The sequence below is a fragment of the Drosophila hydei genome, unplaced genomic scaffold (genome assembly GCF_003285905.1).
Source record: "Drosophila hydei strain 15085-1641.00,03,60 unplaced genomic scaffold, DhydRS2 tig00000008-arrow-arrow-pilon, whole genome shotgun sequence".
NCBI lineage: Eukaryota > Metazoa > Arthropoda > Insecta > Diptera > Drosophilidae > Drosophila > Drosophila hydei.
This window is the reverse complement of record NW_022045644.1, coordinates 21,426-47,589: the sequence shown is the minus strand read 5'-3', so window position 1 is coordinate 47,589 and position 26,164 is coordinate 21,426. Positions and strand designations below refer to the sequence as shown.

Here is a 26,164-nt window from a genome sequence, read left to right as displayed (position 1 = left end):
ACGATCCCATAACGAGCATTAATTATTTACCTACATGCATAAATCACCTATATTTACATGTTGCATGCAACTTGACAAAACAATGATGCCCCATGTAAGGGGTAACTAATAAAGAACAAAAACAAAATATAAAGAAAAGAGAGCTCGTTCAGCGGCGTTTCATGTTACATCCACTGGGAACGATGGATGATAAGTGAGAATTCAAGCTGCGCATATAAAGATTTCGTGTTTAGTATTTTTGTTCTCTCTCTCTACTTCAGCTTCTTTTTTCCAATACTCTCAATTTGGGTGCGAATGGCAGATAAGCTAAGCCGCAACGGCAGCCGAATGAGTCAGCAGTGGGGAAGAGAGCGGCGACAATCGATCAATTCGCTTTTAATTGCCATTTGCATGCGGCTGTGTTGGGGCTCGTGGCTAGGGGCGCTGGGGCTACAGATTCGGATTGGGTTTGAGATTGGGTCACACTCATTTCTTGGAGCACTCAAGTACTTTTTTATAGCAACAAATTTTATTTGATATTTTTTTCCTTTTTGGCAATATAAAAGCGCGCGCCCATTGTTTAATTAAGTTGACTTTGTAGCGCGGCTTGCTTCGAGGCAGCACTTCAGATGCATGACAAACAGAACAGAAACCGAAACGCCGACAGTGTGAGCGAGAGAGACGTGTATACACACATACATATATACATATGTATAAGCAGAACGCACACGAGACAATACACAGCTGAACTGCTGTGCGTGCCAAACGTACAGAAAGGCGCATGCATTTTCTAAGCATGCATGAGAATTGATCTTTTGTGGATCTTAAAACGGGAAGCAAATTGCCTGTGAATTATTGCTTCGATCTAGACAAGTATAAAGCGTACTTTGTCAGGTACAGATAATTTTATTCCGTTTTCAGTTTCATGCACGTGCGAAAATCAGTCAAAAACATATTCATAATCTTTGTTTGCCATGCCCTTAAAAAGGGTGTACACTGAAGTTCATATTCATAGTTTTCAGAAGTATTTTTAATTAAATCTAAAGCATATTTGCACATGATTCTGGACTATAAACATCTGTTTCATATAAGTTTATCCTATAAATCTTATAAGTTGCTCCCAATACATTTTTATTATTTTATATAAAATATAACTAAGTCTTTAGCTAAGTTGAGCTTGACTTCATTTAGTTATGACAAGTTCTAACCTGATTCCTAACTAAGCAAAAGTTCGACTGGGATTATCGAAACACACACACGCACACAATCACACACATGCGCGCATACAAAGCGCGATGAGCTCATCCAATCACATGTATGGAGAGTATGATAGAGCGAGCAAGGTTGTGGGTGTTAGGATAAAGATATAAGGATTAAATTGGTGTCCCCTTTAGCTACTCGGGAACAATATTGCGAAACTCACCAAGACTTTGGCAAATCGACGATCCAGCTCATCGGTGGTGGGGCATAGGCTGCTGGCTGCGACTGCGCACACTCGGCTGCCTCACATGATGGTACTGGGAGCTGGAGCCGATGTCGTAGCGCAGATCCTGCTTTTGGAGCGTCGCATTGGGATGGCCATTTCGTTGCATGGAGTGTGTGTTCTGGTGTTGGTGCAAGGGCGGCTGCTGCTGATGTTGATGTTGACGTTGATGCTGTTCCTCCTCTCGATCCATGTCGGCGTTGGTGATATGACGAGATTTGACTGCGCCCATTATGGTTGCAAAGCGGCCGCTGCCCGCCGATGCAGCGCCAGTTGTTGCTGTTGTTATTGTGCTGCACCAGCCGCCGCCGCCGCCACCGCCGCCCACCGCCTTCCCCACCGCCTCCACCCGCCACCGTCGTCGCGGGCGTCGCCGGCCTCGATGCTCGCCGCAGTAAGCGCTGTGCTAAGGGACGTGGACACCGCGCCCATACAGTGCGACAGAGAGCACGGGTGCGTTCCGGGGCAACTTGATAGTTGCTCTTTGATTCCGTTGAAGATATCCAAAGCGATGTTTCTGCTTTGCCTGCGCTCGCCCTGCAGCCAGTGAATTTATTATTGTCTATGTATTTTTATCAACCGAAACAATTTTATACTTCGTTTTTTTTTAGTGTGTCTGTTTGTTGTTGTTTGGGGCGTTTTTGTTGTTACTGTTGTTGTTTTCGTATTGAACTAAAGGCGAAAAAGTTGCTGTGTTAATTTTTTCTTCTTTCTTTTATTTGCAAATGCAAGCACTTTTAACTGCAATATTAATTATATATGTTTGTATGTTTTACACAACACACACGCACGCACACAAGCATATACACGCCCTAAAAGAATTTTGTTGGAAGCACAAATAATGACACCAAAGTGAGTAATGTGCTTGTTGTTGTTGCTGATGCGGCGGCTGCTGCCGCTGCTGCTTCTTCTTCTTTATATGCAACTGAACAAACACATACACACGCCAACACACAAAACATGCACACACTCACACATATGCATTAAACACGAGCTCTCATACAATCATGCACACTCACATACTGCACACTCTCTTCCACTCACACACACTGAGGCACAGACAAAGCGCAGATTTCAATAGAACACTCCTGTAGGCGCTTAACTTTATAGCCTTGCTTTTAATTTGTACTCTAACCGGTTGTTCGCTTCGAAATTTGAATTAAAAGCGTTTTTAATTTGAAATTTAATGTAGCATTTCAATTACTTAGGGCTTTGTACGCGAAATTCCACTGCAACTGTTTAAATGCAATTTACATGCGACGGCGCGACCACAACGACTTGCAACTTCGCTTGTCGAGTTTTCGAACGAGACTGTTAGTGTGACCGACCTTTTGGCAGCATTGAAATACCGAATGTTATGCTGTAAAAAATATACTAGCCTGCACGCTCTCCACTAGTGTCTATGAACACATTATTTTAAAAACAATTTATGACGAGCTGAACAAGTACAATTAAACAAATTTGTGATTAAATAAAAATAGCTACATAGTTTTCTATTTTTAGTCGTTTTATTTGAAAACTTCTGTCTGTTATTGGTAAGCCGTTATTGGTAAGCAATGCGATAAGGTAATCGATGTGCACCATCCCTGGTTAGAAGTCTAGTGGATCACCGAATTGTTTACAAACTCTTGATTTGCTTTAATAATGGGTACACCTCGTAAAAGTTTTAACTACTACGCGCCTTACTCGCAAAATGTGCGGCAATACCCATCGCAAAATACGGAGTACATGTCCCAGCACAACGGCGGCCAGCAAACGCCACAAAGATTCAATCAAAATACGCCGCACTTTTACCAAAATCGAACGCCGCAACAACAAAATATGAACTTCTATGAGGACAGACGAGGTTCCAATACAAACACGCCTCACTTCTACCAGAACAAAACACCTCACCAACAACAAGGAACACCTCGGAATTTTGGTCATCGCGGCAGCAGGCGTGGACAGCATCAAAACCAAAGACAATTTAATGACAGAGGAAATGCAATGCATCCTCCCAGTACTTTCACAGCTCCATGCTAGAGGACCCGTGGCAGGAATTAGTTGAACGCCACAATGCAATACACGGCAGCATCTTAAGTGACCAGCAGAGTAGAGATAAAGCATTAGATGAATAGTTTTAAGCTCAACACTTCTTATATTTACATTGTATTAATAAAATCAATTGACAATGACTTAATGCTAGTTTATTCGTATTATGTTGCTGTCATTTCTGTTGCTGACGCCGTTCTAGATATTTCTCCCAGTCAGGAGCAATTCGATTATAGATGCCCATGGCAGCGCGTGCATCTTCCACAGAGTTATGCTCGCCGGTCTGTATCTCCTGGCCAAGCACGGCCATAGTTAGACGCTTGAGGCTAGGTGTATGGCCATTCGAGACGAGTTTGCAGAGCGGCTTGTAGCGCGAGGTGTCACGAATGTGGGCCATGGGATGCTTAATGCTCAGCACGGCGAGATCATTGCGCAGGGCGTGGCCGACAAGTATTTTACCATGTAGAAGCTTGACCACCTCATCCTGCACAGCTTCAAACTCCTCGCCATTTTCGATGTCATGGGGCCGTATGCCCGAGACGCTTGTCCTATAATCTGTGACTAACTCGCGGGGCTTCACATGCTTGTCCAAAAGCACTTCACCCACTTTGTTCACAATGGAGACACGTGCCAGCATGTCATCCTGGCCATTGAAACCGACACCGACCATTTCGCAGTCCATGGCCAAGTACCGATTGCGCTGTGTCTTGCGTTTGAGACGCGCACGTGCCGATTTGGTTAAGACGGCATTTGCGTCCTCATCTCCAGCAGTTGTTGTCTGTTTTTGATTCTCGCTGCCAACTGCTGCTGCCGCTTGCCAATTAGAGCCGGGCGGAACGTTCTACTGATATTTGGTTGTTGTACCTGTAGGCTCTCCATTGAGACCTGCAGCTTCCGTTGTCCGGGAGAGTTCAAGCTTCTGTTTGTTTTGTTTTTTTGACTTATTGTTGTGTCGTTGCCGCGGGTCGGGTCGAATTGCTTTTGACGCTGTGCTGAAGACATCGAGGCAAAGAAAGATCTTTTACATTACTTGCTTCAATGGCGATATTCGTTTACCGTTTTAATTTCTAAAACTATCTGGAAATCTTCGCAATTCTGGTTCAAGTCGAAATTTCCAAAAATGTGTTTTTGTCAATCAGTTGCTCGGTGGAGGGCGACTTACAGAACAACAGCGTTACCTCTATGAACTTATCGAATAATTCAGCAACGGTTAAATCGAGTTCAACTCAATAACCTAATATTTACCAAATTGAATTTTAAATAAATGGTTTATATTAATTTAACGTCGGGTATGTTAAATAAGTTCTTTTAAGAGGCAGTTGCTTAAGTTTATTTAATAAAAGTAAATGTTTTGCGCATCGATATATAATGTTAAATCGTTATCGCTGTATGTCAGCTGTTGTAATTGCAAAACTCAAAAAACAAGGAAAACGGGGGAAGAATCAACAATACAGAAATGTGCTAAAAAATAGAAAAAAACAAAGAAAAAATTAAAACAAACTGAATTTAGTTAGTATTAAGTAGTTTGTTGCATTTTCAATACGAGATCGAAATTTTTATTGATAATAAACACAACGCACTCTACGAATAATGCATAACTTTTATAACTATGCAACATCATTAGCTGCACACATTTTGTGCGGCTTGTGTTGGGAGTTGGTGCAACATTAAGAGAAACCACAGTTCAATATTTCTAATATGTCTGCTGACCCCACAGGCAGCTCAATGCAGAGCTTTCACACACGCTGCGGTCGCTCCATAACGCTTGGCAATGGCAATCGTTCCGCACAACGCTCAATGCGAAATTTTAGCCATGCTCTCGTGTTTAGCGCAGAGCCGCTCGTGGACGATGTGCTCTTCGAGGTGGTCATTGAGAAGAAGGTGAATTGGGATTATTAAAATAGTGTTTATTCGTAAGCTTTGTAATTATCTATTGAAGAATCACTCTTGGGGCGGTAGCATTGAGATTGGCGTCACATCGGAGTCGCCCGAGGATCTGGAATTGGTTGCCTGCGCCACGGCCATGCGGAATGGTACTTGGGTAATGTCTGGCATCGATGTGCGAAAGGATGGGCGCCGCTTGCTCGAGTACTACGGTACGGATCTAGAAACGCTCAACGAAAATGATCGCGTTGGAGTCATGCGCACCTCTAACCATGATCTCGTCTTCTACGTCAATGGCGAGTCGCAGGGTGTGGCCGCCAAGAACATGCCCAAACCGCTATGGGCTCTTGTTGATCTCTATGGACGTTGTGTGCAGGTGTCCCTGTGTCCCACGGACGTGAGTTCCATCCTCAACAGCAGCAGTGAGGTATTAAAGTTGACTTATATTACTTAATATATTCATTGAATGGCATTTGTTTCAGCAGCTGCTGGACTCGCCCTTGCAACAGCCGCTTCAGCAGGTTATCCAGAATTTGGAAGTGCCCATGAGTGTGGATGTGAGCGTAGTGGACAGCAGCAATATTGATGCGTTGACACGTCTCAATCTCAATGGTAATGGTAGCTGCAGCTCCAGCAGTGGCATTGGCGATTTCTATGATGTTAACGATCGTTTGAGGTTCCATACTCGTTGCGGTTCTTTGGTCAAATTGGTACCTAACTTTCGCTCAGCGGAGCGTCGTCGTCCGTTGGATGAGTTTAACAATGGCGTCGTCATGACACATCGTCCGCTCCGCGACAACGAACTTTTTGAGATTCGAATAGACAAGCTGGTGGACAAATGGTCGGGCTCGATTGAGGTGGGCGTCACCACGCATAATCCCACAATTCTCCATTTTCCAGCCACAATGACGAACATGCGCAGTGGCACCATCATGATGTCCGGCCTGTGGCATTTTAACCAATGGCAAGGGCACGCGCAGGCAAGTACGGGGAATTTAATTTGGACGAGCTTCGCGAAGGTGACCGGGTTGGCATGATGCGAAAGTCTAATGGCAACCTACACTACTACATTAACGGCCAGGATCAGGGCATAGCAGCGACAAGAGTAGCCGCTACACTATGGGGCGTCATTGACCTATACGGCATGACCATTAAGTGACCATTGTGGATCGCGACGAACGTGAGCAACAGAATTTAGTCACAAGGAGGAACAATATTGTCGCTGGCATGGCTATGGCCTGCAGCCATGGCCAGTCTGGTACGCCTACGCTAAGTCTGTTGAGTCCGGAGAGCGAGATGAATGTGGCCGGTGCAACTGGTGGGCTAAGCGAAACCATATCCAGCACACGCGCCATTGCACGTAATGATGATCGTCTCACATTTCATCACATTTGTGGCAGCCATGCTACGGTCACGCAGAGCGGACGCACAGCGCTCCGACCCAAGTAAGTGCTCTAGACCAGCTTAGTGAATTATTAGTTTCTAATCAAATTAAACATAAATTTTAGCGCTGCCGATGACTTCAATAATGGGGGTAGTGCTAACCCGACGTCCTTTGCGGCCCAATGAACTGTTCCAAGTGCGACTCGAACGCGTTGTCACCAAATGGGCGGGGTCTGTTGAAATGGGCGTTACCACGCACACTGCCGACGAGCTAGATTTTCCATTTACTATGACTAACGTGCGGTTAGTTAGAATCTGATTCTCTTGAATACGGCTTTAACTTTTCTTCTTGTAGCTCCGGCACTTGGATGATGACAGGTAATGGGGTCATGCAGAATGGCGTTACTGTAATCGAGCAGTATGGCCAGAACCTGGATCGCCTACAGGTGGGCGATCGTGTGGGGGTAGTGCGTAAAGATGATGGCACTCTGCATTTTTGGGTGAACGGCGTCGATCAGGGACCCGCTGCGACAAATGTACCGGAACGTGTGTACGGCGTGATTGATCTATATGGGCAAGCAGCACAGGCCAGCATAATTGACACATCTGAATGTGGTAGTCCAGATACGGGAAACTCTACCATTTCTAATACGACGCTGTACAGCGAGGTGCCGCTACGTTTCCACAACATTCATGGCGCTAACGCAGGCATCTCCAATAGTGGATTGACTGCATCGCGTCCGAATTCTTTGGCGGAGTTCAATGATGCCATTGTGTTCAGTAATCGGCCGTTGCGTAATCGTGAACTTTTTGAAGTCGAGCTAGAGACTATGGTCCGTCATTGGTCGGGCAACATTGAGATTGGTGTCACTGGCACAAGGCCGGAGGATATACAACTGGCACCCAATGCGACCGACTTGGAGGCCAATGACACCATCATACTGTGCGGTCCAATGATCTTCCACAATCGCAAGACCATACGTACCAATGTACTCATTGATTTGGACACTCTTGGCACAGGAGCACGGGTTGGCGTGATGCGCAATGGCGACTACATACACTTCTTTGTGGACGGCATGGACCAGGGCCCGGCTGGGGAGTGCCATGCGCCCAACATTTGGGCCATTATTGATCTCTATGGGCAGTGCGCACAGGTTAGCCTGACCCAGACACAGCTGGACATACGTGCTCCGTATGCCACCAGCGAGAATTCGCAGAGCTGCCAAGCGACGTCCGTTATACAACATCCAGCGTTGGAGACGAAGCATCGCTGGACTTTCGTCTCGGGCAACGTTGTGTTAACCAAGGATTGGACAGAGGCATCCCGATATACAGGATCTACGGCTGCCCTTTCGCATAGCCTGGTCTTTGCAGAGCATCCACTGAGTGTGGGCTCACCCTTTGAAATAAAGATTACATCTATAAATCCCATGTTTGCCGGTAGGTTAGCAAATCCCTTGTGAATCTTAGCCCTAATCAAATCTTGTTATAGGCTGCCTCAGCATTGGCATCACAGATCTCAACTTGGGCGATGAAAGCGTGCGGAAGAAGCTGCCAACGAGCCTTAAACGTATTCCAGCAAATGTCTGGTATGTGAGCGGCAATGAGGTGCGCTTGAATTCCAGCTGCCTGCAACGGTCGCTTGCCTCGCTGGAGTGGCTGCGCGTGGATGATCGCATTACGCTGGAGCGCGTGGAAAACTCAGTGAACATTCTGCTAAACTCCGAGAATGTGAACATTCAATTTCACAATGTGCCCAACAATGTGTACGTTGTTGCCGAGCTGCTCGGCTCGACGATGGCTGTTCAGGTGATCTCTACTCAAGTTCCCGCGTCTCCTTTGCGTCCATGCAGCCTACGACTACAGGACTCCATGGACTTTGGCATGGATCCTCTGAACAAGCAGGACAGCTCAATGCTGGAGTCGATCGATTCAGAGGCGCAAACTTATGAATTTGTGGACATATCCAATAAGTATACGCGCCTCTCCGATGATCGTCGAAGTGCATCCAGAAGCAAGTCGTTTAACCAGGCTATTGTGTATCTCAACAAACCTTTGTGCAAGGGCGAAAGCATCAGCATCAAAGTAGATGCCATTAACAACAAATGGAAGGGTACTTTGAGCTTGGGTGTGTTGGCAGCTTGTCCTCAAGCACTGTCTGTGCCCATATCGCTACTCAACTGCAAGCGCAGCTGCTGGCTGGCCACGCACGACTACATCAACATCAATGGCCAGGTAATGGCCTCCAAATATGGTGAAGCACTTGATAGCATTCAGGTGGGCACAGTGATTACCATCACCCTCACACACGCTGGCATGTTAAGTAAGTATGGCTAAGCTTCGAGATAGCAATGAGATTCATTAAATTTCTGTATTTCAGTTATTATGGTAGGCTCTACGAATCTAGAGGATTTGGCCAGCGGCTTGCCTAGTCATGTGTATCCAATTTTTGATATATATGGAAAGTGCGAGAAAATCACTTTGCTTACGGGCAATGATGCCACTCGCACTGGCAATGCCAACGGCACGCCCATTTTGGAGGCACCTGAGGCGTTGGAGCTGGACAATATGCCGCAACAGTGCGAGAAGGCACATTTAGAAATGCACGAGAAGGAGAAGGATACGGAGCAACTCAGCGATAGTGCTAGAGAGTTGCCCACAGGTGCCTCAACTTCCGCCTCAGCCAATGTCATGTAAGCAATACTTATAATAGCAAGTCGATCAGACTGTTAATTCTATGCTCTCTTATCAAAAGGACCCGTTCGGTTATGGAGAGCGTCTCCGAGAACCTGTTGCTTAATATTTCCATTAAAAATCGGACCCTTGAACAACAGCGCAATGAACTCGGCGGCTCATCGTCCACCTGGTAAGTGTTCTTTAGAAACCTTAAAAACAAAAAGTATTCAGTTTTGTAATAAATTTTGTTTGTAGTTGCTTGCGCGAGTCCTTGCAGCTTCAGCATAACACAAATCTGAATATACAGCGGAGTCAGAGTACCCAACGGTTTCAGAACTCGCTGAATACATCAACAGGTGGTGGTGGTGCGAGTAGTTCGAATACAGCGGGTCAGTCTCATGGCTCAAACGTAGTGTATGACACCAACAAGGAGTATGATGAGCAAGTTTTGTGCTCTAGTGCTGTTGCACCAGCTATGGACGCTTCGCATGAGTCGGAGCACAGTGAGAACAACGCAGAGGCAGTTGTTGAGGCAGCCAATGAACGCGAACAGTCTAGCGAGCCGGATAATGTGCTGGAGGATGATGAGATTGATTATATGAATCATTTACTGCTGCTACAGCAGCTTCAACAGAATGAATACACGCGCATGCAACATCATTTGATACCGGACCAAATGTCATTACTTAATTTGGATCTCTCCTCGCTCAACTCCTTGGAATCGGAAACGAATTCCAGTGGCAATGCCCGAGACTCGTTGCGTACTGCAGCTGCAGCTATGGAGCAAAACGATTGCGAATATTTGAAGCAGGTGAAACGGTTCTGTGCGTCCCTGGTGTTGCCACAGGCCTTTTTTGACATTCGCCTCGATCCGATTTGCTTCTGCTCGAAGTGCAGCGGCAATAGCAACGGTAACGGCGACAAACTGGAGGGCTGGGTGTACTTTAAGTTGAATCAACAGACCGTTAATGCGCTAAGTACATCAACTTCGTCCGCAGCCGGATCTTTGGCAGCACAGGTGCACTTGGATCTAAATGGTGACTGGCTGCCCTTCTACTACATGACACGTGTGGATAAGATTCGAGCCATTTTGGATCGTGGCCAGCCGTTGCCGCTTGAAATGGACGAGGACACTGTAGCGGCCACGCACAAAGATGAGCCCGGCACACGTCTGGAGCTCTACTATTCGCCCAATGCTACAGTGATTGAACCGGTGCTGCCACAGCATCATTATGTCTCTGATCAAGGCGTCCATCGCATTTCCACCTCGTTTGAGGTGTACGTGCGTCGGCAATCCATCTCCGGTGTGACCACGGGCAAAGCAGCTACCGAGGCCAAACGACGCAGTCTGCATACGACCGATAATGAGGCTCCGAATGATGGATCCGGTGGTGCTGCTGGCGGTGCTTGCAGCAGCTCTGGTTCGTTAAATGAATCTTCTGTGCATCTGCTCAACGATCTGTGCTGGTTTACAAAGGAGGCGGGCGCCTGCATCATAAATGCATTAATAATTAAATTGGATCGCACCGAAGAGCCTTCAAGCGAACCCTAAACAAATAATTTATAGTTAATAATATTTATACACTAGTCACCAGCTCGCAGCCAAACTTCCTATTTATCTCATATACATACACGCTAGCTATCCACGCATTCGCATTCCCCTTTATAAACAAGTTTTATAATATAAGCGCCTATAAATCTCGAAATATAATCACAATGTTACACATGATATCAGCTCTGCGTATATTTTCTATATATATTTTTTCTAGTGGCGCATTTATTAAATATTTAAGATTATAATTATAAGATTCTTTTAAAATTCAGGTTTAACTGTAGTCACTGTTGTATTTGAGTTTATTTCTGCAATCTGCGCCACTTTGTTTTTGAGACTATCAATTTTCAGACCTATGTCTATTACTAAATCATCATTCGACTTAAGCTTCGCCTCATATTCGCTTTCCTTCTCTTTCAAAAGTTCCAGATTAGCTTGAAGGTCGGCTACCTTCGCTTCGAGTTCCTTGATCTGAGTGTCTTTGGTGCGGATTGTAATCGCGTTTTCTTCTTCCTTCTTCTTAGCTTTGTCTCCACTCTGGACTAAGGTCCTTAGAAGAGTGTAACAATAAGAACCGCACTGCTGATCCAAAGGCGTTGAAATCTCATTTAACTGCTTGGCGAAAAGCCCCATAATATATTTTATTATAAACTCCACTTAAAGCACTCACCGAATCATTTTTGGCTAATGCACATGCTAAGCATGCGACCAGAAAAATTACCAAAACTTTCATGTTTTTATAGGTTTTAAATATTTTTATATAACAATTCACCCTGATACGACTGCAATGTGTCCAGCGGTCAAAACTGAACTGAATATTTTCGAGTGCCTACAGTAACAAATACGTATTTTTGCAATGATGCTACATGCGTACGTATATATATATATATATATATATATATATATATATATATATTGCTATCGTTTATTGTATGGCCTTTCAACCTATTTCAATTCTACGTATTCGCTGTCATATATTAAGCAATTTAACGAGGCGTTTCTTAGTAGACTATGTAAAGGGTATACAACGTATTTAATCAACTGATTGGCAAATAAATAGAACAAAAATAAACATATTAACATATTTCGATTTCAAACATAAACCAATTAAGGGTTTTTGGAATAATCATTATGGTTTTATTTGATTATTTGAATTCCATTCTTTTAGTGTCGGTTTTTGTTGTTATTCAACTATATGCAAAAATGGTCGATTAGAAAAAGTTTTTATTAAGTTGTTGCATCCATCCATACAGCAGCTCTGTCTGTCACTTCCACTGCCATCGTCGTCTGCTGCACTTAATCAAATCGTTTGTTTTATACGCTTACACATTTAGTTTTGTTTACAGTTTGCCAGTTTACTGATTCTGATGCGTCGGGAAAGCAAAAGTGCATATACAATTTGTTGTTTCATGTTTGTATACGTAAAGTTAAATTTGTTTGTTGTTTTTATCGTTAGCCAATACCATATATATTTGTTTTGTTTCTATACTCGTTTCTTTTATTAAATATATCAATAATCGCCGACGACGCACGGCGGAGAGTTCACTCTACGTCCATAGCAGCATCACTGGGCGTATTGCCACCCACGTTTTGCCCGTTGTTGTCCACATCCATTTTGTCCCCGGTGGCAGTTGGGTCGCTGCCATTCTGTTCCGCAGCATCCTTGGGAGGTGTCGTTGTCTTGGCAGCTGGTTTCGGTTTCGCACGCGTAATGACAGAGTTGACACAAGTATTCAAGGAATGCACCTCATGACGCAGTGCTTGAAGGGTGACAGGACTGTCTGCTGTGCGCGACGATTGCGTGAATTTTGACAAATTGCTGTCAAGCCATTTTTGCGCCTTGTCCGCAGTTTCGGCAATGTTGATAAACTCGGTTTCTGTCAAATGATCGTACTTGGGTACACCCTTGCGGAACTCTGCCACAGCCTGACGGGCCACAGCAATGCTGTTCTTAAGCTCCTCGAAAACTGCCGGGCACTGTTCGTAGTCGTGGGCGCGTAGCTTGATCGGATCGGTTTTTTGCAACAACGCCGTCAGCCGATTGGTGTAAGTCTCTCGATCGCAATCCTCGCCATCCTCATACAACCAGTTCTCGAGATCATTTAACTGCGCTACAATTGACTCGCGTTCGGATTCAACCACATAACGTTCTAGAGGTCCACCCTGTAAATATGATGATGTTATTGATATTTATGTATGCTTAGCTGAAATTAATTAAATTGTTACTTGTAGCTTGTTGCGCATATCGTAAACGAACTCCTCCAATGCGTTTTTGGCATCAATGCGCTCCGTCTCCTTCTGATCGTTGCCAATCATCTTAGCCTCCTGCTGTGCATAACTGGTCAAGACAGTTGGCTCGAAACCATGAGTGATAGGCTCCATTGGCAGCTCAATGTCCTTTTTGGTCTTCTTTTTTGTTTTGTCATTGCCCTGTTTTCGCGAAATAGAAAATAAAAGTCAAGAACCAGAGATTAATACAATGTAACGACTCCATATAATTATCCGATTCTTATAGCCAATAGAAAGAGGAAATAGTTCGAAGCGGAACAACAACAAAGCGAAGAGGAAAAACAGCTCAAATAACAGCCTACAATATGAGCAAAAGATTGTGAGTCGTGTCTTAATTATGTAAATAGAAGTTCGAGTAGCATTCATTGGATTGGAGGCGCATTGTAGAACGTGTATTTTTGTTTTTGTTTTCTTTTTTTGCTTAGTTTGTTTAAATAATAATGAATTACATGTATATATTTGAATAATAAATAAAAAGTATTCAAGCATATATTAGGCAAATGTTTAAGCAATTTAATAGTTTATTTGATTGTTTTATTTTTTTTTTGCAATATTATGTAGGAGCACACAGGGTAGGCGGCTTATGAGCGGTCTTCATCATTCGTTTTACTATCGGTTGTTGGGTGGGAAAAGAAAGCGCAAAATGTTGTGCTTGATATTTTCTCATACGACATTTCCAATTTCGTGATATTTTCTCATTTTGTTTTTATATTAAAAATTATAGTTGTATTAAGATTTTTATTTGCTTTAAATTTGAAAACGTACCGAACCAAACCAGCCCTTGACCCGTTGTGCCCACCCTTGTCCGCCAGGTGATGAGGCTGTTGATGTATTATTATCATCCTCATTCTCAAAATATGCCTAAGAGAGAGCAAAACGCGAGCGCACAATATCCAATATTTGGGTAATAGTTGTAATAATTGTATGTATATGTAGTATATATATAATCGTACAAATGCAATGTACAATACAACATTATTAAACAGCAAGAGGAATATCAACTACAGCACTGGATTGGGAATGAAACCAAGACGCAAACATGAAACAACCAAAATATAATCACAAGTTGCAATACTCAAGAAGTTTTCAGTATTTAGATATATGTATGATTTAAAATTGCTAAAGAAACAAAAACGAACCAAACATTACGCTCAAATGCTTAGAAGTGTGATTAATTCAAACACAAACATGCGATAATAAAATAAATTAGCATACGCCCCTATAAACAATGCTGTTTGTGTTTAAATTAATTAATTGCAAGATATGTTTACAAAATTTCAATTTAAGTACTTAAAAGAAGGGATGATGCCAAAAGTGGAAAACGTGTTCAATTAAGATTATCTGCCATATTAAGTCTTAGGTTTCATTTCCTATCTAAGTGAATAAGCCACAGCAGAGCAGCAAATAAAAATGTATCGTGTTATTTAGAAGTGAGCAAATGATAAGAACCGATTGATTTGATGTACGGTGAAGTTGTTAGAAGAAAAAACACTTCGGAAGGGTTAGAAAACTGCGAGAAGAAGAGCAGCGCCTATTCAACAACAGATGAATACTTTTGTATGAATCTGATTATGATGCTACTAAATAATCAATTAAGGGATATTTCTGGATTGACTAACCTCCGGTTGAGCTTCCGCTTGCTCGCTAGCATTGGGTCCAGCTTGCTCACCGGCATTCTTATCGTCGGCAGCAGCCTGTTCGCTTGCGGCGGCAGCCTCTTCTTGCTCCTTTCGATCGACAAGCACGGCCGAAGAAATCAAAACAATTCCGTTTTGATTGATGCGAACTTTCAGTTTAACATCCTGACTCTCACCACGTTCCGTTGGCTTGACGTCCTTGATTTTCCATGTTCCTATAGTTTGATCAGGATACGGGACCTGTTGGCCGTACACAATGGACGCAACGAACGGACTCTTGCGAGCTATGGTCACCAAACGACTGAATGGTGACGGATGGAATTGCGGAAAGATTTCAACTTCACCGTTCGATGATGTGCCATCGCCTTCCCATAGCACTTTTACGGCATAGTTTTGTATATCGGTTACCCCGAATTCGCGCACGCGCACAGCTGGTGACATAATGGCGCATTGCAGAGCTGCTCCACGGGATACTGCTTCATCCTGATTAAGTGTAGTACTGGCCGGCTTGTTGAACACCTACAAAATATAGACATTAGATCCATCAAATCAATCAAAGCTTACAGATAAGTGACTCACCTGCTCAATGAGCTGCTTGACAGATGGTATGCGAGTGCTACCGCCTACAATTTCTACTGAGTGTATATCGTCCAGTGAAAGCTTTGATTCCACTAAGAGTTTCTTAAAAGTTTGCTCGACACGCTGTAGAACTGGAGCGCATAGCTCTTCCATTTGCGAACGCTGCATTGATGAGCTAACATCAACATCGTCTAAAAAGCATTCAATATTCAGAGGCAGTTTTGTGCTGTTGGCAGACATTTGCTTCTTCAGCTTCTCGATTTCGGTCAACAAACGCAGATTGGCGCGTGCATTAGTCTTGGCATTGATCTTATAGCGTTCAAGAAACTCCGTGGTAAAGTAGTCTGCCAGCGCCAAATCAATATCGCGCCCACCAATCTGATCCCAGCTGCTCGCCAACATCTTCAGCTTGCCCTTGGTGAACACACAGGCGCTGACCTGCAGCGCCGAGTGGCCGAAATCAACGAAGATAACATTGCGTGGTTTCTCCTCAAACAGATCGTTCTTGTAGAAACCATAAGCTAATGCCGTAGCCGTTGTCTCGTTCATTAAGCGCAGTACATTGAGGCCCGCAATTTGTGCGGCATCAAGTAATGCCTGACGTTCGGCGTTGGTAAAGAATACGGGGCAGGTAATGACACAGTCATTCACCTGCGTTTGCATGGCCGCCGCCGAGGTTTCCTTCAACTTCGTGAACAGCATAGCCGTCAGTTGTTCCGGAGAGAAATGCTGATCCTCATTCAAATAGTTGACTTTGATGCCAATGCTACCATCATTGCGCGACTCCACGCGCGCTGGAATGCTCTTGAGTTCATGCTGTACATGTGGATCGTTGAATTTGCGGCCAAGTAAACGCTTAAAGCCGCCAACTGTGTTTTTCATGTTTGTCACCTGCTGGTTCTTGGCGGCAACGCCAATGATGCGTTTCTTGCCATCAAAGGCCACAAATGAGCTGCAGAAAGTAACAATGAAATTAGTGGAATCATAATAAATTATATATGCATTTCTTAATACAAGCAAATTTGTAATAATCGTATGGTTTTTTATTTTTTTTATTAGTCTAAGCACAGCTAGAGATTATGCAGCCAAGGGGTAAAATTTTATATTTCATTGAGGTCTACTAGAAGATTCTAGGGAGTCTATATAAATGTACTGCTACAGGGTATACAGATGTACAAGCAACGCGTCAAATATGGTCGCGTTGCCACAACAAACTTAATTAAATCGCTATACACACACATATACAACCCTATATATGCGTACACATGGCCGTATATGTATAAACGTGTTGTCATAGTATGCACATGTATGTGCGATCGTGTTTTGCCGGCTTTGATTTTATTTTTGACAACTTTGGTGTGAACGCATTTGCTCTCGCACTCTTTTTTCGCCCATTTTCTTCACGGCAACAGCTGCTGTTGCTGCTGCGAGCGCCTTTCGCTCTCCTCTTTGATGCTACTATTGACTGACCGCATGACGCATGCGATGATTTGCGTGCGCCGACGTGTGTGTGTATGTAGATTGGCCAAATTAAAAAATATATTGGCGAAAGTGGAAATTGCTCCCACGCATTCTACATTTATAAATCAAGAATCTGATTCAAATATTGTGCCGAAGCCACATTTCAAATGGAGCAACACGCAGTGCAACATTTCAATGTGGCCTCTCATTAATTTGCAATGCTTTTTATGGAGAGCACCCAGAGCCAAATTTAGGCTCGAGCGAGCGCACAATTGCATACATATGGTACTGCATGTACATATTACATTTTATCTGTACATATTTTATATAAAAATTCCGTATTAAAAGCGTTACCAGTGACAACAATGGAAATTTCTAGGCGCGCATACATTAACACATTTACACACACATACATGCGTATTTACGCACGCACACATACAAAAGGTATTGGGCATGACTTACATTTATACATAACCTCAATGAAAAAGAGCAAACGATTATGCACAACCAATATTGAAAGCTTTCGTTAATTGATATCCCAATAAAGGCAGTAATCATAATCATGTGCTAGTTCTTGTTTCTCTTTTCTTTTCTTTTTGGGTACTTACGGTGTTGCACGCAGACTGTAGTCATTGGCAAGAGTCTCGATGCCGCCGGATCTGGCAGCCGCTACATAGCAGCCCTCGTTACCGAAATCGATGCCAATCACAGACATTTCTCTTTAGTTTCGACTGCCGATTCGATTGATTGATTAAGTTAAACTAGTTATTTGTTTAGACTTTGTTGCCTAGATTCCTTCTTTTTGTTTTTTAATAGAACGGCTGTTTTGTTTTTCAGCAACTGTAAGAGAAAATATATTAGTTTTAATAACTTCAATATTTATACACACATGCGTCAATATTATTTCAATTGACATATTAGTCCAGAATTTCTTTTGATTTGAGCAATTTTCCATAAATTATGGATTTATCTGTGGGCTGTAGATTTGTATGAGAAAAACTACCCATATAGACGCCCACGGAATTTTCTTATGCGTACAAAAGATTTTTTCTATTGACATTATCTGTGATGATATATTTACGCACATGTTTGCAGATTTTTTGTATGTAGACGCTTTATACTTATTTTAATAATGTATAAACGCTTACAATTTTTCTACCGCGACCGACACGTTTTTTCAGCGTAATGAAAATTGAAGCGGCGACGTCGACGTCGACCGAGAATGGTAACGAAACTTCTCGAATTAGCCGTATCGACCTATCGATGAATCGATATTTGTATATAAATTTATCGCACTAGTTCGACTTAATTGCTAATGCGCGCCCAACGAAACCAGCTATTGGAATTAAATTTGTTTTGCAAAGTATATATTTTAGTTTAGTAATTTTTTGTTGCCGATTGAAAATATATTGATAGGAATTTCAAACTAGTTGAGTTAGATTTCAACAGAAATTTTTATTATACATGCATTTATGAATACATTGTCATTTTAGCCTAAAACCAAGTGCGCAAAACAAATTGTAAGTAGGAATGGTTTACATCGATATAATACCGAATAGAAAAACAATACGAAAAACTAATAAACTTAGACTAGGTTGCATTTCTATGCATTTTAGGAATAATTTTGAACATTTAAAATAATTAAGAGTGAGTAAGTATCCAGAGATTCGATGTAGAAGTAAACTAAGATTCGAATGTTTCAACAGCTGAATTTCAAGTTTTGTTCTGTTATCTGCAAACTCATCTTCTAGATATGTAGTACTAAGGCCATGAGCCAACTCTATCGTTGTTCCTTTCCATTCCAAAATTCTTAAGGATTTGTCGGCGTCCGTAATCCATGTACTGAAGGTAACGCGTTTCTAAGGTCACTAAGGTGCTAAACATGCTGTCTATAAACATTATTCAACAGGGAATGTTTTTGAGATTGGGTAGTTGTTATGTCGAGGATTCAATTTGAGGGGTTGCTATTTTGAGTCTTTTGCATTTCGTGTAAATACTAAGCAGTCTTGCCAGTCCCAAACATGATCGTTGTCATCCTTATTGCTTTTTTGTTTTGTTGAGTTTCTTATGCCTCACAATTGGACCACAAGTCCCGAGGCAGATATATTATCTCCAGCTCCCGCTGTCTTTTTAGCCACTCGGCATATCAGCACTGGAGCAACGCATATCTCCACTTCGATTTTTTGCAGATCCGCGCCAAATTGTATAAATTCTTGCCAGCAAGGCACAGGATTGGCTGCGCCTATGCGCATACGAGGTGCTTGCTCCTGAGCAGACGTGGCGAAGCTGTCGTCCAAAACAAGAGTCACCGATTCTGGATTAATCTATAAACGAAAAGTTTTACTGCATATAAAATGTATATAAAAGGGTTTATCACTTACAAATTGGGATTTGCAGACGTAACGATGAGCCGTCAATGCGGCCTTAGCTGCTGCAGCTCGCGTATTTTTCCACTTCGAATTTGTAATGGTCAGAATGGCCTGATAGGCAAGGGTGTGCACGTGTATTCTGGATACCATGCGTCTGTGCGAGTCGATCATGCGCTGCACATAGTAGTCTTCTAGTAGACTGATAAACACTTGACGCATTTGGTCCAGTGTATTGGCAATACGTGGATTCCAGTCAGTGGCCAATGTGGTGCGTCCATGACGGAGCACTTGCCGCAGATTTGACAACTCTTGTTCGTTCATGCCCAAAGAGTCCACATAGGGCAGCACAAACTGCCGGAGCTGATGCAGGAGCTGCAATTCCACATAGCTGGCAAATTCAAAATGATGCAGTGTGTCTGGGGGCTGGCTGGTCAGTTGCGATTGCACCTGGCGCAATCGGGCTTCACGCACACCAGGACTGAACTTAAACATGTCCATCATTTGCAGACCGCTGACCACAAGAAGCTGCGGGTTATATTGCTTTAGTGCGTCTGTCAGCTGCTCCACTGACCTCAAATGCGGATTATTCTTGTCGTTATGCAGTATATAACGATTGGCGCGTGGTGCCTCATATGGACCCCATTTATCGCCGGCCTTATACTCGAGAATAAGATGTATATCATCATCTGGTATCTCGTCTCCAGCAAGACGAATCTCCTTGGGCAGCAAAGGTCGCAATCTGGTAACAACAAAAAATATATTATTTTACCCTGAAAAGCTTCAATACACATGTAAGTACATGTGTGTATGAGCACATACTTTTTCGACATATGAGCGCCCAGCAGTACATCTGCACCCTCCATTACAAATCGCACAGCCATCAATGGGGCATTGCCTCCCATATACCAATGAATGCGCTCTTTGTCCATTATTTTGGCATTTGTTATCAGCTGTTTGAACAGCGTTCCATTGGCTATGACGCGCCTATAAAATTGATATGCATATTAATGTGATTCTGATATCCAATGACTGCACTTACTCAGCTGCGGCGCCGTTCTTGAAGTAATAGGCAAATGATTGCAGGAATTCATTTTCGTTGTTCACATCGTTCGCTGCAAAGTCGGTGCTCACCTCGGGCACACGCATTTTGTAGAAGGTCTCCAGAAACTCTGTAGCATTTATTTGCAGATCCGTGCAGGCGCCATAGCCCACGGCTACTTTGGGTGCCGGCTCGAAGGACGATCTCTTGAGGCCGCCCTCAATGGCCAGGAGACCAGTAAGGAGTACGGTTGTTTTGTTGAGCGCCTGCAGTGACAGAAATGCCTGCCAAATTATTGAAATAAATGCCGTGAATACCGAGCAACCGGTTATCCAGCCCATGCATCGCAGAGCGCCCATTGTAAGTGGGCAGTCAAAAAACAGAATTGTTGTCTTTGTTGTTTTTTGCCGGCCTCTGCTTCGGCTTTCCCGTCTAGTTTGAGATGCTGCGTATTTGCTGATGTGGCTGCTGCGCCAGCTTCCTGTTCTATTGTGTCCCTTATCAAATCAAGTTTTCTATGAAACGCTTTTAATTTATGTTAGTTTTTACTAAAAGATAACGTCGCAACTCCCATTTGCCGACAGGCAAAATCGAGACTAAGGATATCGATGTATCGATATTAGAAGCAGTGGTGTTCCATTTCTACTATCGTTAACGAATGAAAGCAATCCAAAAGCTTCTGTTTTAGTTTTGAAAGGTGAACTATTTATTGTAACGGAAAAATGTAAACAATGGATTTCACGTTTCAGACATCTTTGATTACGACATCGGATATTAAATGCGTAACTTAAAGAATTTCTAAACATTATAACAAGATGACAGTGACTGCGCAATACCCTGTAAAAGTAATATACAATAACGCTGTAGATTTCTATTGACCTCTCAAATGTTTCAACCAGCGAAACTTAAAGAAATTCAGTGAATATCAGAATTAACTAAAAATTGCTTTGTTATAGAGAGTATGTCAGAGACTTATATCCTTCATTTTATATTTATTGCAGTTTAAAAATTGCTAATAAGGACTCTTACTGTGAGTTCGGCTAAGTTAAGTGGCATCGGACTTTGCCATACTCATATTTTTATAGTTGCTTGTATTATTGTACGGTATGTATATATTTAGTATTCATTTATATTTTTATATTCATGAGATAAACAGTTTCATCGGGTTTTTATTGAATGGGTTCCCCTGTAGAGTCAAACATACATATCATTAGCATAAGAGCCTGATGTTATTGAAAGTCTATATTTAAAACAATTGATAGCTGCTCTTCGATAAACGGTCGTATTGATTTGTACAGTACTTAACGATGTCATCTTAATCATTATCATGATCATCATGAACAGGCAGGCTTTAAGATGATGCCACGAGCGTCGTCGTGTTATTTAAGGCGGTTCCTTCTTGTTTTCTGGTGATGTTAATTTAAAACAAGTTGTTGTTTTTTTGTTGCTTTGCTTTAATTGCTTCGTGCCGTTATTTCATGTATTATTATATATTGTATAGCGCCACAAGGTTACTGAATGGCAACACTCACTGGATTGTTTGTAGAGGAAGTGGTAGGTGTCAAGTCGATGGCGCTGGTCAACGATGGAATGATGTTCAATCTCTCAAAGAACTTGACTTAGAAGCAAAAAGTGATTGCAGTCTACAGCTTAACCCCAACTAGACCTTTTTGACAAGTGGTGTTCCATGTGTTAATACTTGACTGCGACATGGTCCAAAGGTTTATGCGATTAAGCATTGTTTATAGCATTGCCAGTGATAAAATCAACAAAAGCCAATTGAAGAAACGGTTAAATTAATGACTGTCTGTGTATCTGTTGCCGGCGGAGCACGTACAACTCTAATGTCTGAGTATTTATTTCCAGATCGACTTACAATTAAAACTGCTGCAGATGATGCTGGATGAGTTGTAAGTCTCGTTCCCTTTCAACTGCAGCTCGATCCCTAAGCAAGACCCTTTGAGCATTTCATTTCAGTCTGATCATGGCTTTAAAACCGCTTTGGACGTCTGGCAAGTGGATCGCAGCTGATAGTGGCGTAGAACTATTTTTAACAACTCGTCGAAAGTGAATTTCAGAAGAACGTTGTTTTTTAGACGGCGCGTCAACCGGCTCTGCGCCTCAGCCACATTTTGCGCACAAGTGTGAGTGTGTGAAACTCAGATAGCCAATTTTGATATAATATATACTACGTAGCTAAATTGGGAGGGGTATACTAGAACGACAGACTCAAACGGTTAAGTATCTGAAAAAATTTTAGAAAAATATTTATGTAATTTATTTTTTAAAATTTTTTAAATATTTTATTAAAAAGTATAATTTTTTTATTTCTAGGAATTATTGGGGAACCTCACTAATTTTTTAAGGGCAACCATAAAAAACCTTATAACTAATCAGACTTTGCTTTAAAAAGCATTTAGATAAATGAAAAACTGTGTATCAAGTAGACTCAACTGCAGAGCTTCAATAGTTTAGTTAGCATTTAAAAAGATGAAGAATGAATAAAAATTGTTAAAACTTTTAGCTGTTTCAAGCTGAAAGATGAGCTTAAAGAGAAAAAAGTCAATTTGGAAGCTGAAACTCAAGGCAAAGAATATTGATACAACTGAAATATATTTACCGAATATTCATGCCTCTGAAATGGACAGGGTATTCGCAAGTCGCGCATACTCACCATTGACAATTCGCACTTAATTTGTATTGTATTTTGTTCTTTTTACGTGTTTCGTATACTGCTGCGAACTTTATATATTTTTTTCTTTATTTTTGTATTTTATTTTATTTCGTTCTATGCGTACTACGCTGTCCGGCTCTGGGGGCAATCCATATAAAATCAGCATAATCAGAAATTCTACCGGGCAGTTGATTCTATGCGGTCAACGGAGCCGGACGCGCTGCCTTCTGGGGCCATAAATTTGCAATATAAATAAGAGAATTAAAAGGTTTTCGCTCGCGACATTTTATGTAATTGTGCAATTCTTTTGTTGCAAGATTTACGAATAAAGAGAAACAAAGATTGAAAAAAGTGAATTTCCAATTTAAACTGAATTGAAATACGAAAGATTTAAGCAAGCGAAAGGTATAAGTAATGGATTTCTGTGTTTGTTCTAATCAAATATTATCTAATTCTAATTCGAATTCTGTTTCCTGAGTGTGCCTCGGCTGCATTTCCGATTCATCTAATTGACCGCGTTTGTTTTCTAAGTCTTTTGTTTGAGATCTGTGCATAATGCGAAAAGGAAACAAAGTCTACATGAATCTTGATCACAACTGGATTTAGCACGCGTATTCACTCCGATCGCTCGATACTTCCGCCTACCAAGCTATAAAAATATATAATTTTGAGCATTTAACAATCTTTTGCTTTACTGAAAGCGTGCCAAAAGAATGAACGGATCGAATTAGTTGAGTGACAATTGTTAATTAAGTTTAGTCTGCGCATATTGAATATATGAGCTTCTTGTCACAACTGGTTAGTCGTTTAACAGAAGATGCTCTCAAGAAGAACTCAAATACATTCTCGCGTCTCACGGTCAACACCTAATGAACTTTGTGCTGCTGTGGATAATTATCCCAACTGCGGAGCATGTGGAGAACACATTCTGAAGAAGCTGTTAAGACGACTGCTCATTTATGCGGAACGCTTTTTCTATAATACTTTTTCTGAGTTTGAACGCACATTTGCATAATATTGTTGGATGCCTTAATGCTAGAAGCCAAGCTAAGAATTGGCCCAGACAACGCTGACTAAGCATAAACGTATGTTTCGACGGAAAAGCAAACCAAAACAAGCGCCGAAAGGTGAACAAACTAGCAAGGCGGCGGCGTCTGTGTAACGTTATGTCTACGCAGAACTGGTTCAGTGTCGAGGACGTCACCAACGATAGCAAGAGTTTGCGAGCCCTCCACACATACATTAATCTTCACTTCATTTCAGCTGTAAAACGAGATGGGCAAGACGTCATTAAAGGAGCTGTCACTCGTTCTTTCGCTGCTGCTGCTGCTTGGATTGATCGGCTGCGTGACGTCACAGCGCACGTCACTGGATGTGACCTTCAGGAATGCGTATCGACCACTTCGTTTGCTCAGCCTGGCCTTCACTGGACGATCCGGCGATCAGCCGGCGAACGTGCAGCGCGTGCGTAGCGCGGGCGTAGGTCTTGTCCCGCTGCACCTTTTGCTTTCCTACTAGCCTCCATTTGTGTTTGCTTTTCAGAAAACCCAAAAATCGAATCCGCGTACGCGCGCCCTTCTCCAATTCTGCGACACCGAAGAGGGGCCTGGCAGACGCAGTGCTGAGCGCCCGAGCAGCGTGCATCGACTGCGGCCCGGCGACATAGACATTATTGGCGGCATGGGTGACTCTCTGACCGCGGGCAATGGTATCTTCGCCTCCAATCTGGGGCACGTGACCGTGGAGAATCGAGGCGTGGTTTGGTCCATTGGCGGACAATACAATTGGCACAAATATCTCACCTTGCCCAACATACTCAAGGAGTTCAATCCCAAGCTCTATGGCTATTCGCTCAAGGATGGCCTCTCCACGGATCGCTCATCGCGCTTCAATGTAGCCGAGCTGGGCGCCATGTCCCGAGACATGCCCTACATGGCCAAGGTGTTGGTGAAGCGCATGAAGCACGATCCCAACGTGAACATGACCCAGGACTGGAAGCTGGTTACCATGTTCATAGGCAACAACGACTTCTGTGCCGACATCTGCTTCTACTCACAGCCGGAGCTTACAGTCAGCTGGCATGAACGGAATATGCTGAAAACGTATCGCTACCTAAGGGACAATGTGCCGCGGCTCATGCTGAATGTGGTGCCGGCGCCCAACTTACGCTTTCTGACCAAGCTTTCCGGCTTGCCGCCCATCTGCCAGACCACGTTGACCTTTGAGTGCCCGTGCTTGATGGGCAAGAGCAAGCAGCACCTGGATTACTACGAGGCCATCATGAAACGTTGGATTGCCAAGGACTACGAGATAGCCAACAGGACCGAGTTCAATACAGATGTGAGTCCATACGGCAGAGGTAGGCACACATTGTAACTCTACAACTCTTTGCAGACATTCACCATCAATGTGCAGCCGTTTTCGCAGTTCGAGGACTTTCCGCGCACGCGCTCGGGGCTGACGGACACGCGGTTCTTCTCCGAGGATTGCTTCCATTTGAGTCAGCGCGGCCAGGCCTCAGCGGCCAATGCGATTTGGAACAATATGCTGGAGATGCCTGGCGAGAAGAGCGGCTTTAGCGTTCATTTGTTTGAGAAGTTCAACTGCCCCACCGAGAAGCGTCCATATTTGATCACCAGAGAAAATAGCCGCGCCGATTTTATCGTCTAGTCCGACAGTTGCCTGCCTTATTATAACGAACATCGACTGTGATACGTCGCCTTAGTCTCGACCATATTTGTTTGTAGTCTTCATTTACGCTTTTATAAATAAACAAACGCTTAGAAATTAGAAAAATTCACGACTCGTCTAATGACTAAGTCAAACGAAGTGCGCATATGTTATTAGGGGTCGCGCGAATCAGCTGGCCAAAGGCAGCACTTCGCTGGCTCATTTCCATATCCACGTCTGGATCCGAATGCGCGTGTGGCTGGCACTGGAACGGAGTCGTCCGCTACTTACATATTTCCCATAACAATTAGGCAATTACTTGGCCGATATACATAATTGTAGTTTACGGGTGTATTAGGTGGGAGAAACCGTAGCCTTAGCAAAGTTATTTATTTGCAATGAAATCTATGCAGGAAAATTTGAACTGAAGTTGTTATATGATAACAGTGATGATGCGG

General features: G+C 42.9%; 5 protein-coding genes and 2 pseudogenes across 6 annotated transcripts; 3 read left to right on the top strand and 4 right to left on the bottom strand.

Annotated features, from left to right (window-relative positions):
• The first annotated feature begins 3,045 nt into the window (after nt 1–3,045).
• Nucleotides 3,046–3,579, top strand: LOC115483752 (annotated as a pseudogene).
• A 47-nt stretch (nt 3,580–3,626) lies between these two features.
• On the bottom strand, nt 3,627–4,891 carry LOC115483745 (annotated as a pseudogene).
• A 127-nt stretch (nt 4,892–5,018) lies between these two features.
• Nucleotides 5,019–11,163, top strand: LOC115483744 (neuralized-like protein 4). The gene is given in 13 exon segments (XM_030225993.1): nt 5,019–5,374; nt 5,433–5,804; nt 5,863–6,321; nt 6,323–6,361; nt 6,363–6,531; nt 6,534–6,822; nt 6,886–6,907; nt 6,909–7,063; nt 7,116–8,200; nt 8,253–9,083; nt 9,141–9,453; nt 9,516–9,626; nt 9,692–11,163. Coding segments are annotated over 13 exon segments (5,325 nt in total). The 5' UTR covers nt 5,019–5,191; the 3' UTR covers nt 10,989–11,163.
• Nucleotides 11,164–11,175: 12 nt separating this feature from the next.
• Nucleotides 11,176–11,785, bottom strand: LOC115483746. Its single transcript, XM_030225994.1, has 2 exons — nt 11,659–11,785; nt 11,176–11,600 (listed from the first exon to the last, which is right to left on the bottom strand). The coding sequence occupies exons 1-2, from the start codon at nt 11,719–11,721 to the stop codon at nt 11,250–11,252; spliced, it is 414 nt and encodes a 137-aa protein (XP_030081854.1). The 5' UTR covers nt 11,722–11,785; the 3' UTR covers nt 11,176–11,249.
• A 656-nt stretch (nt 11,786–12,441) lies between these two features.
• On the bottom strand, nt 12,442–18,277 carry LOC115483749 (heat shock 70 kDa protein 4-like). Of its 2 annotated transcripts, XM_030225998.1 has the most exons (7): nt 18,040–18,277; nt 17,563–17,794; nt 15,494–16,445; nt 14,897–15,433; nt 14,043–14,138; nt 13,215–13,418; nt 12,442–13,151 (listed from the first exon to the last, which is right to left on the bottom strand). In XM_030225998.1, the coding sequence occupies exons 2-7, from the start codon at nt 17,667–17,669 to the stop codon at nt 12,531–12,533; spliced, it is 2,517 nt and encodes an 838-aa protein (XP_030081858.1). In that variant the 5' UTR covers nt 17,670–17,794; nt 18,040–18,277; the 3' UTR covers nt 12,442–12,530. The 2 variants fall into 2 exon arrangements, with proteins under 2 accessions (XP_030081858.1, XP_030081857.1); XM_030225997.1 differs by lacking the exon at nt 14,043–14,138 and having other exon boundaries at nt 18,040–18,232.
• Nucleotides 18,278–18,998: 721 nt separating this feature from the next.
• LOC115483747 (ADP-dependent glucokinase-like) lies at nt 18,999–20,721 on the bottom strand. Its single transcript, XM_030225995.1, has 4 exons — nt 20,363–20,721; nt 20,143–20,307; nt 19,336–20,062; nt 18,999–19,278 (listed from the first exon to the last, which is right to left on the bottom strand). The coding sequence occupies exons 1-4, from the start codon at nt 20,719–20,721 to the stop codon at nt 19,027–19,029; spliced, it is 1,503 nt and encodes a 500-aa protein (XP_030081855.1). The 3' UTR covers nt 18,999–19,026.
• A 2,438-nt stretch (nt 20,722–23,159) lies between these two features.
• Nucleotides 23,160–25,810, top strand: LOC115483748 (phospholipase B1, membrane-associated-like). The gene is made up of 4 exons (XM_030225996.1): nt 23,160–23,441; nt 24,300–24,515; nt 24,579–25,376; nt 25,431–25,810. The coding sequence occupies exons 2-4, from the start codon at nt 24,312–24,314 to the stop codon at nt 25,704–25,706; spliced, it is 1,278 nt and encodes a 425-aa protein (XP_030081856.1). The 5' UTR covers nt 23,160–23,441; nt 24,300–24,311; the 3' UTR covers nt 25,707–25,810.
• Nucleotides 25,811–26,164: the final 354 nt, after the last annotated feature.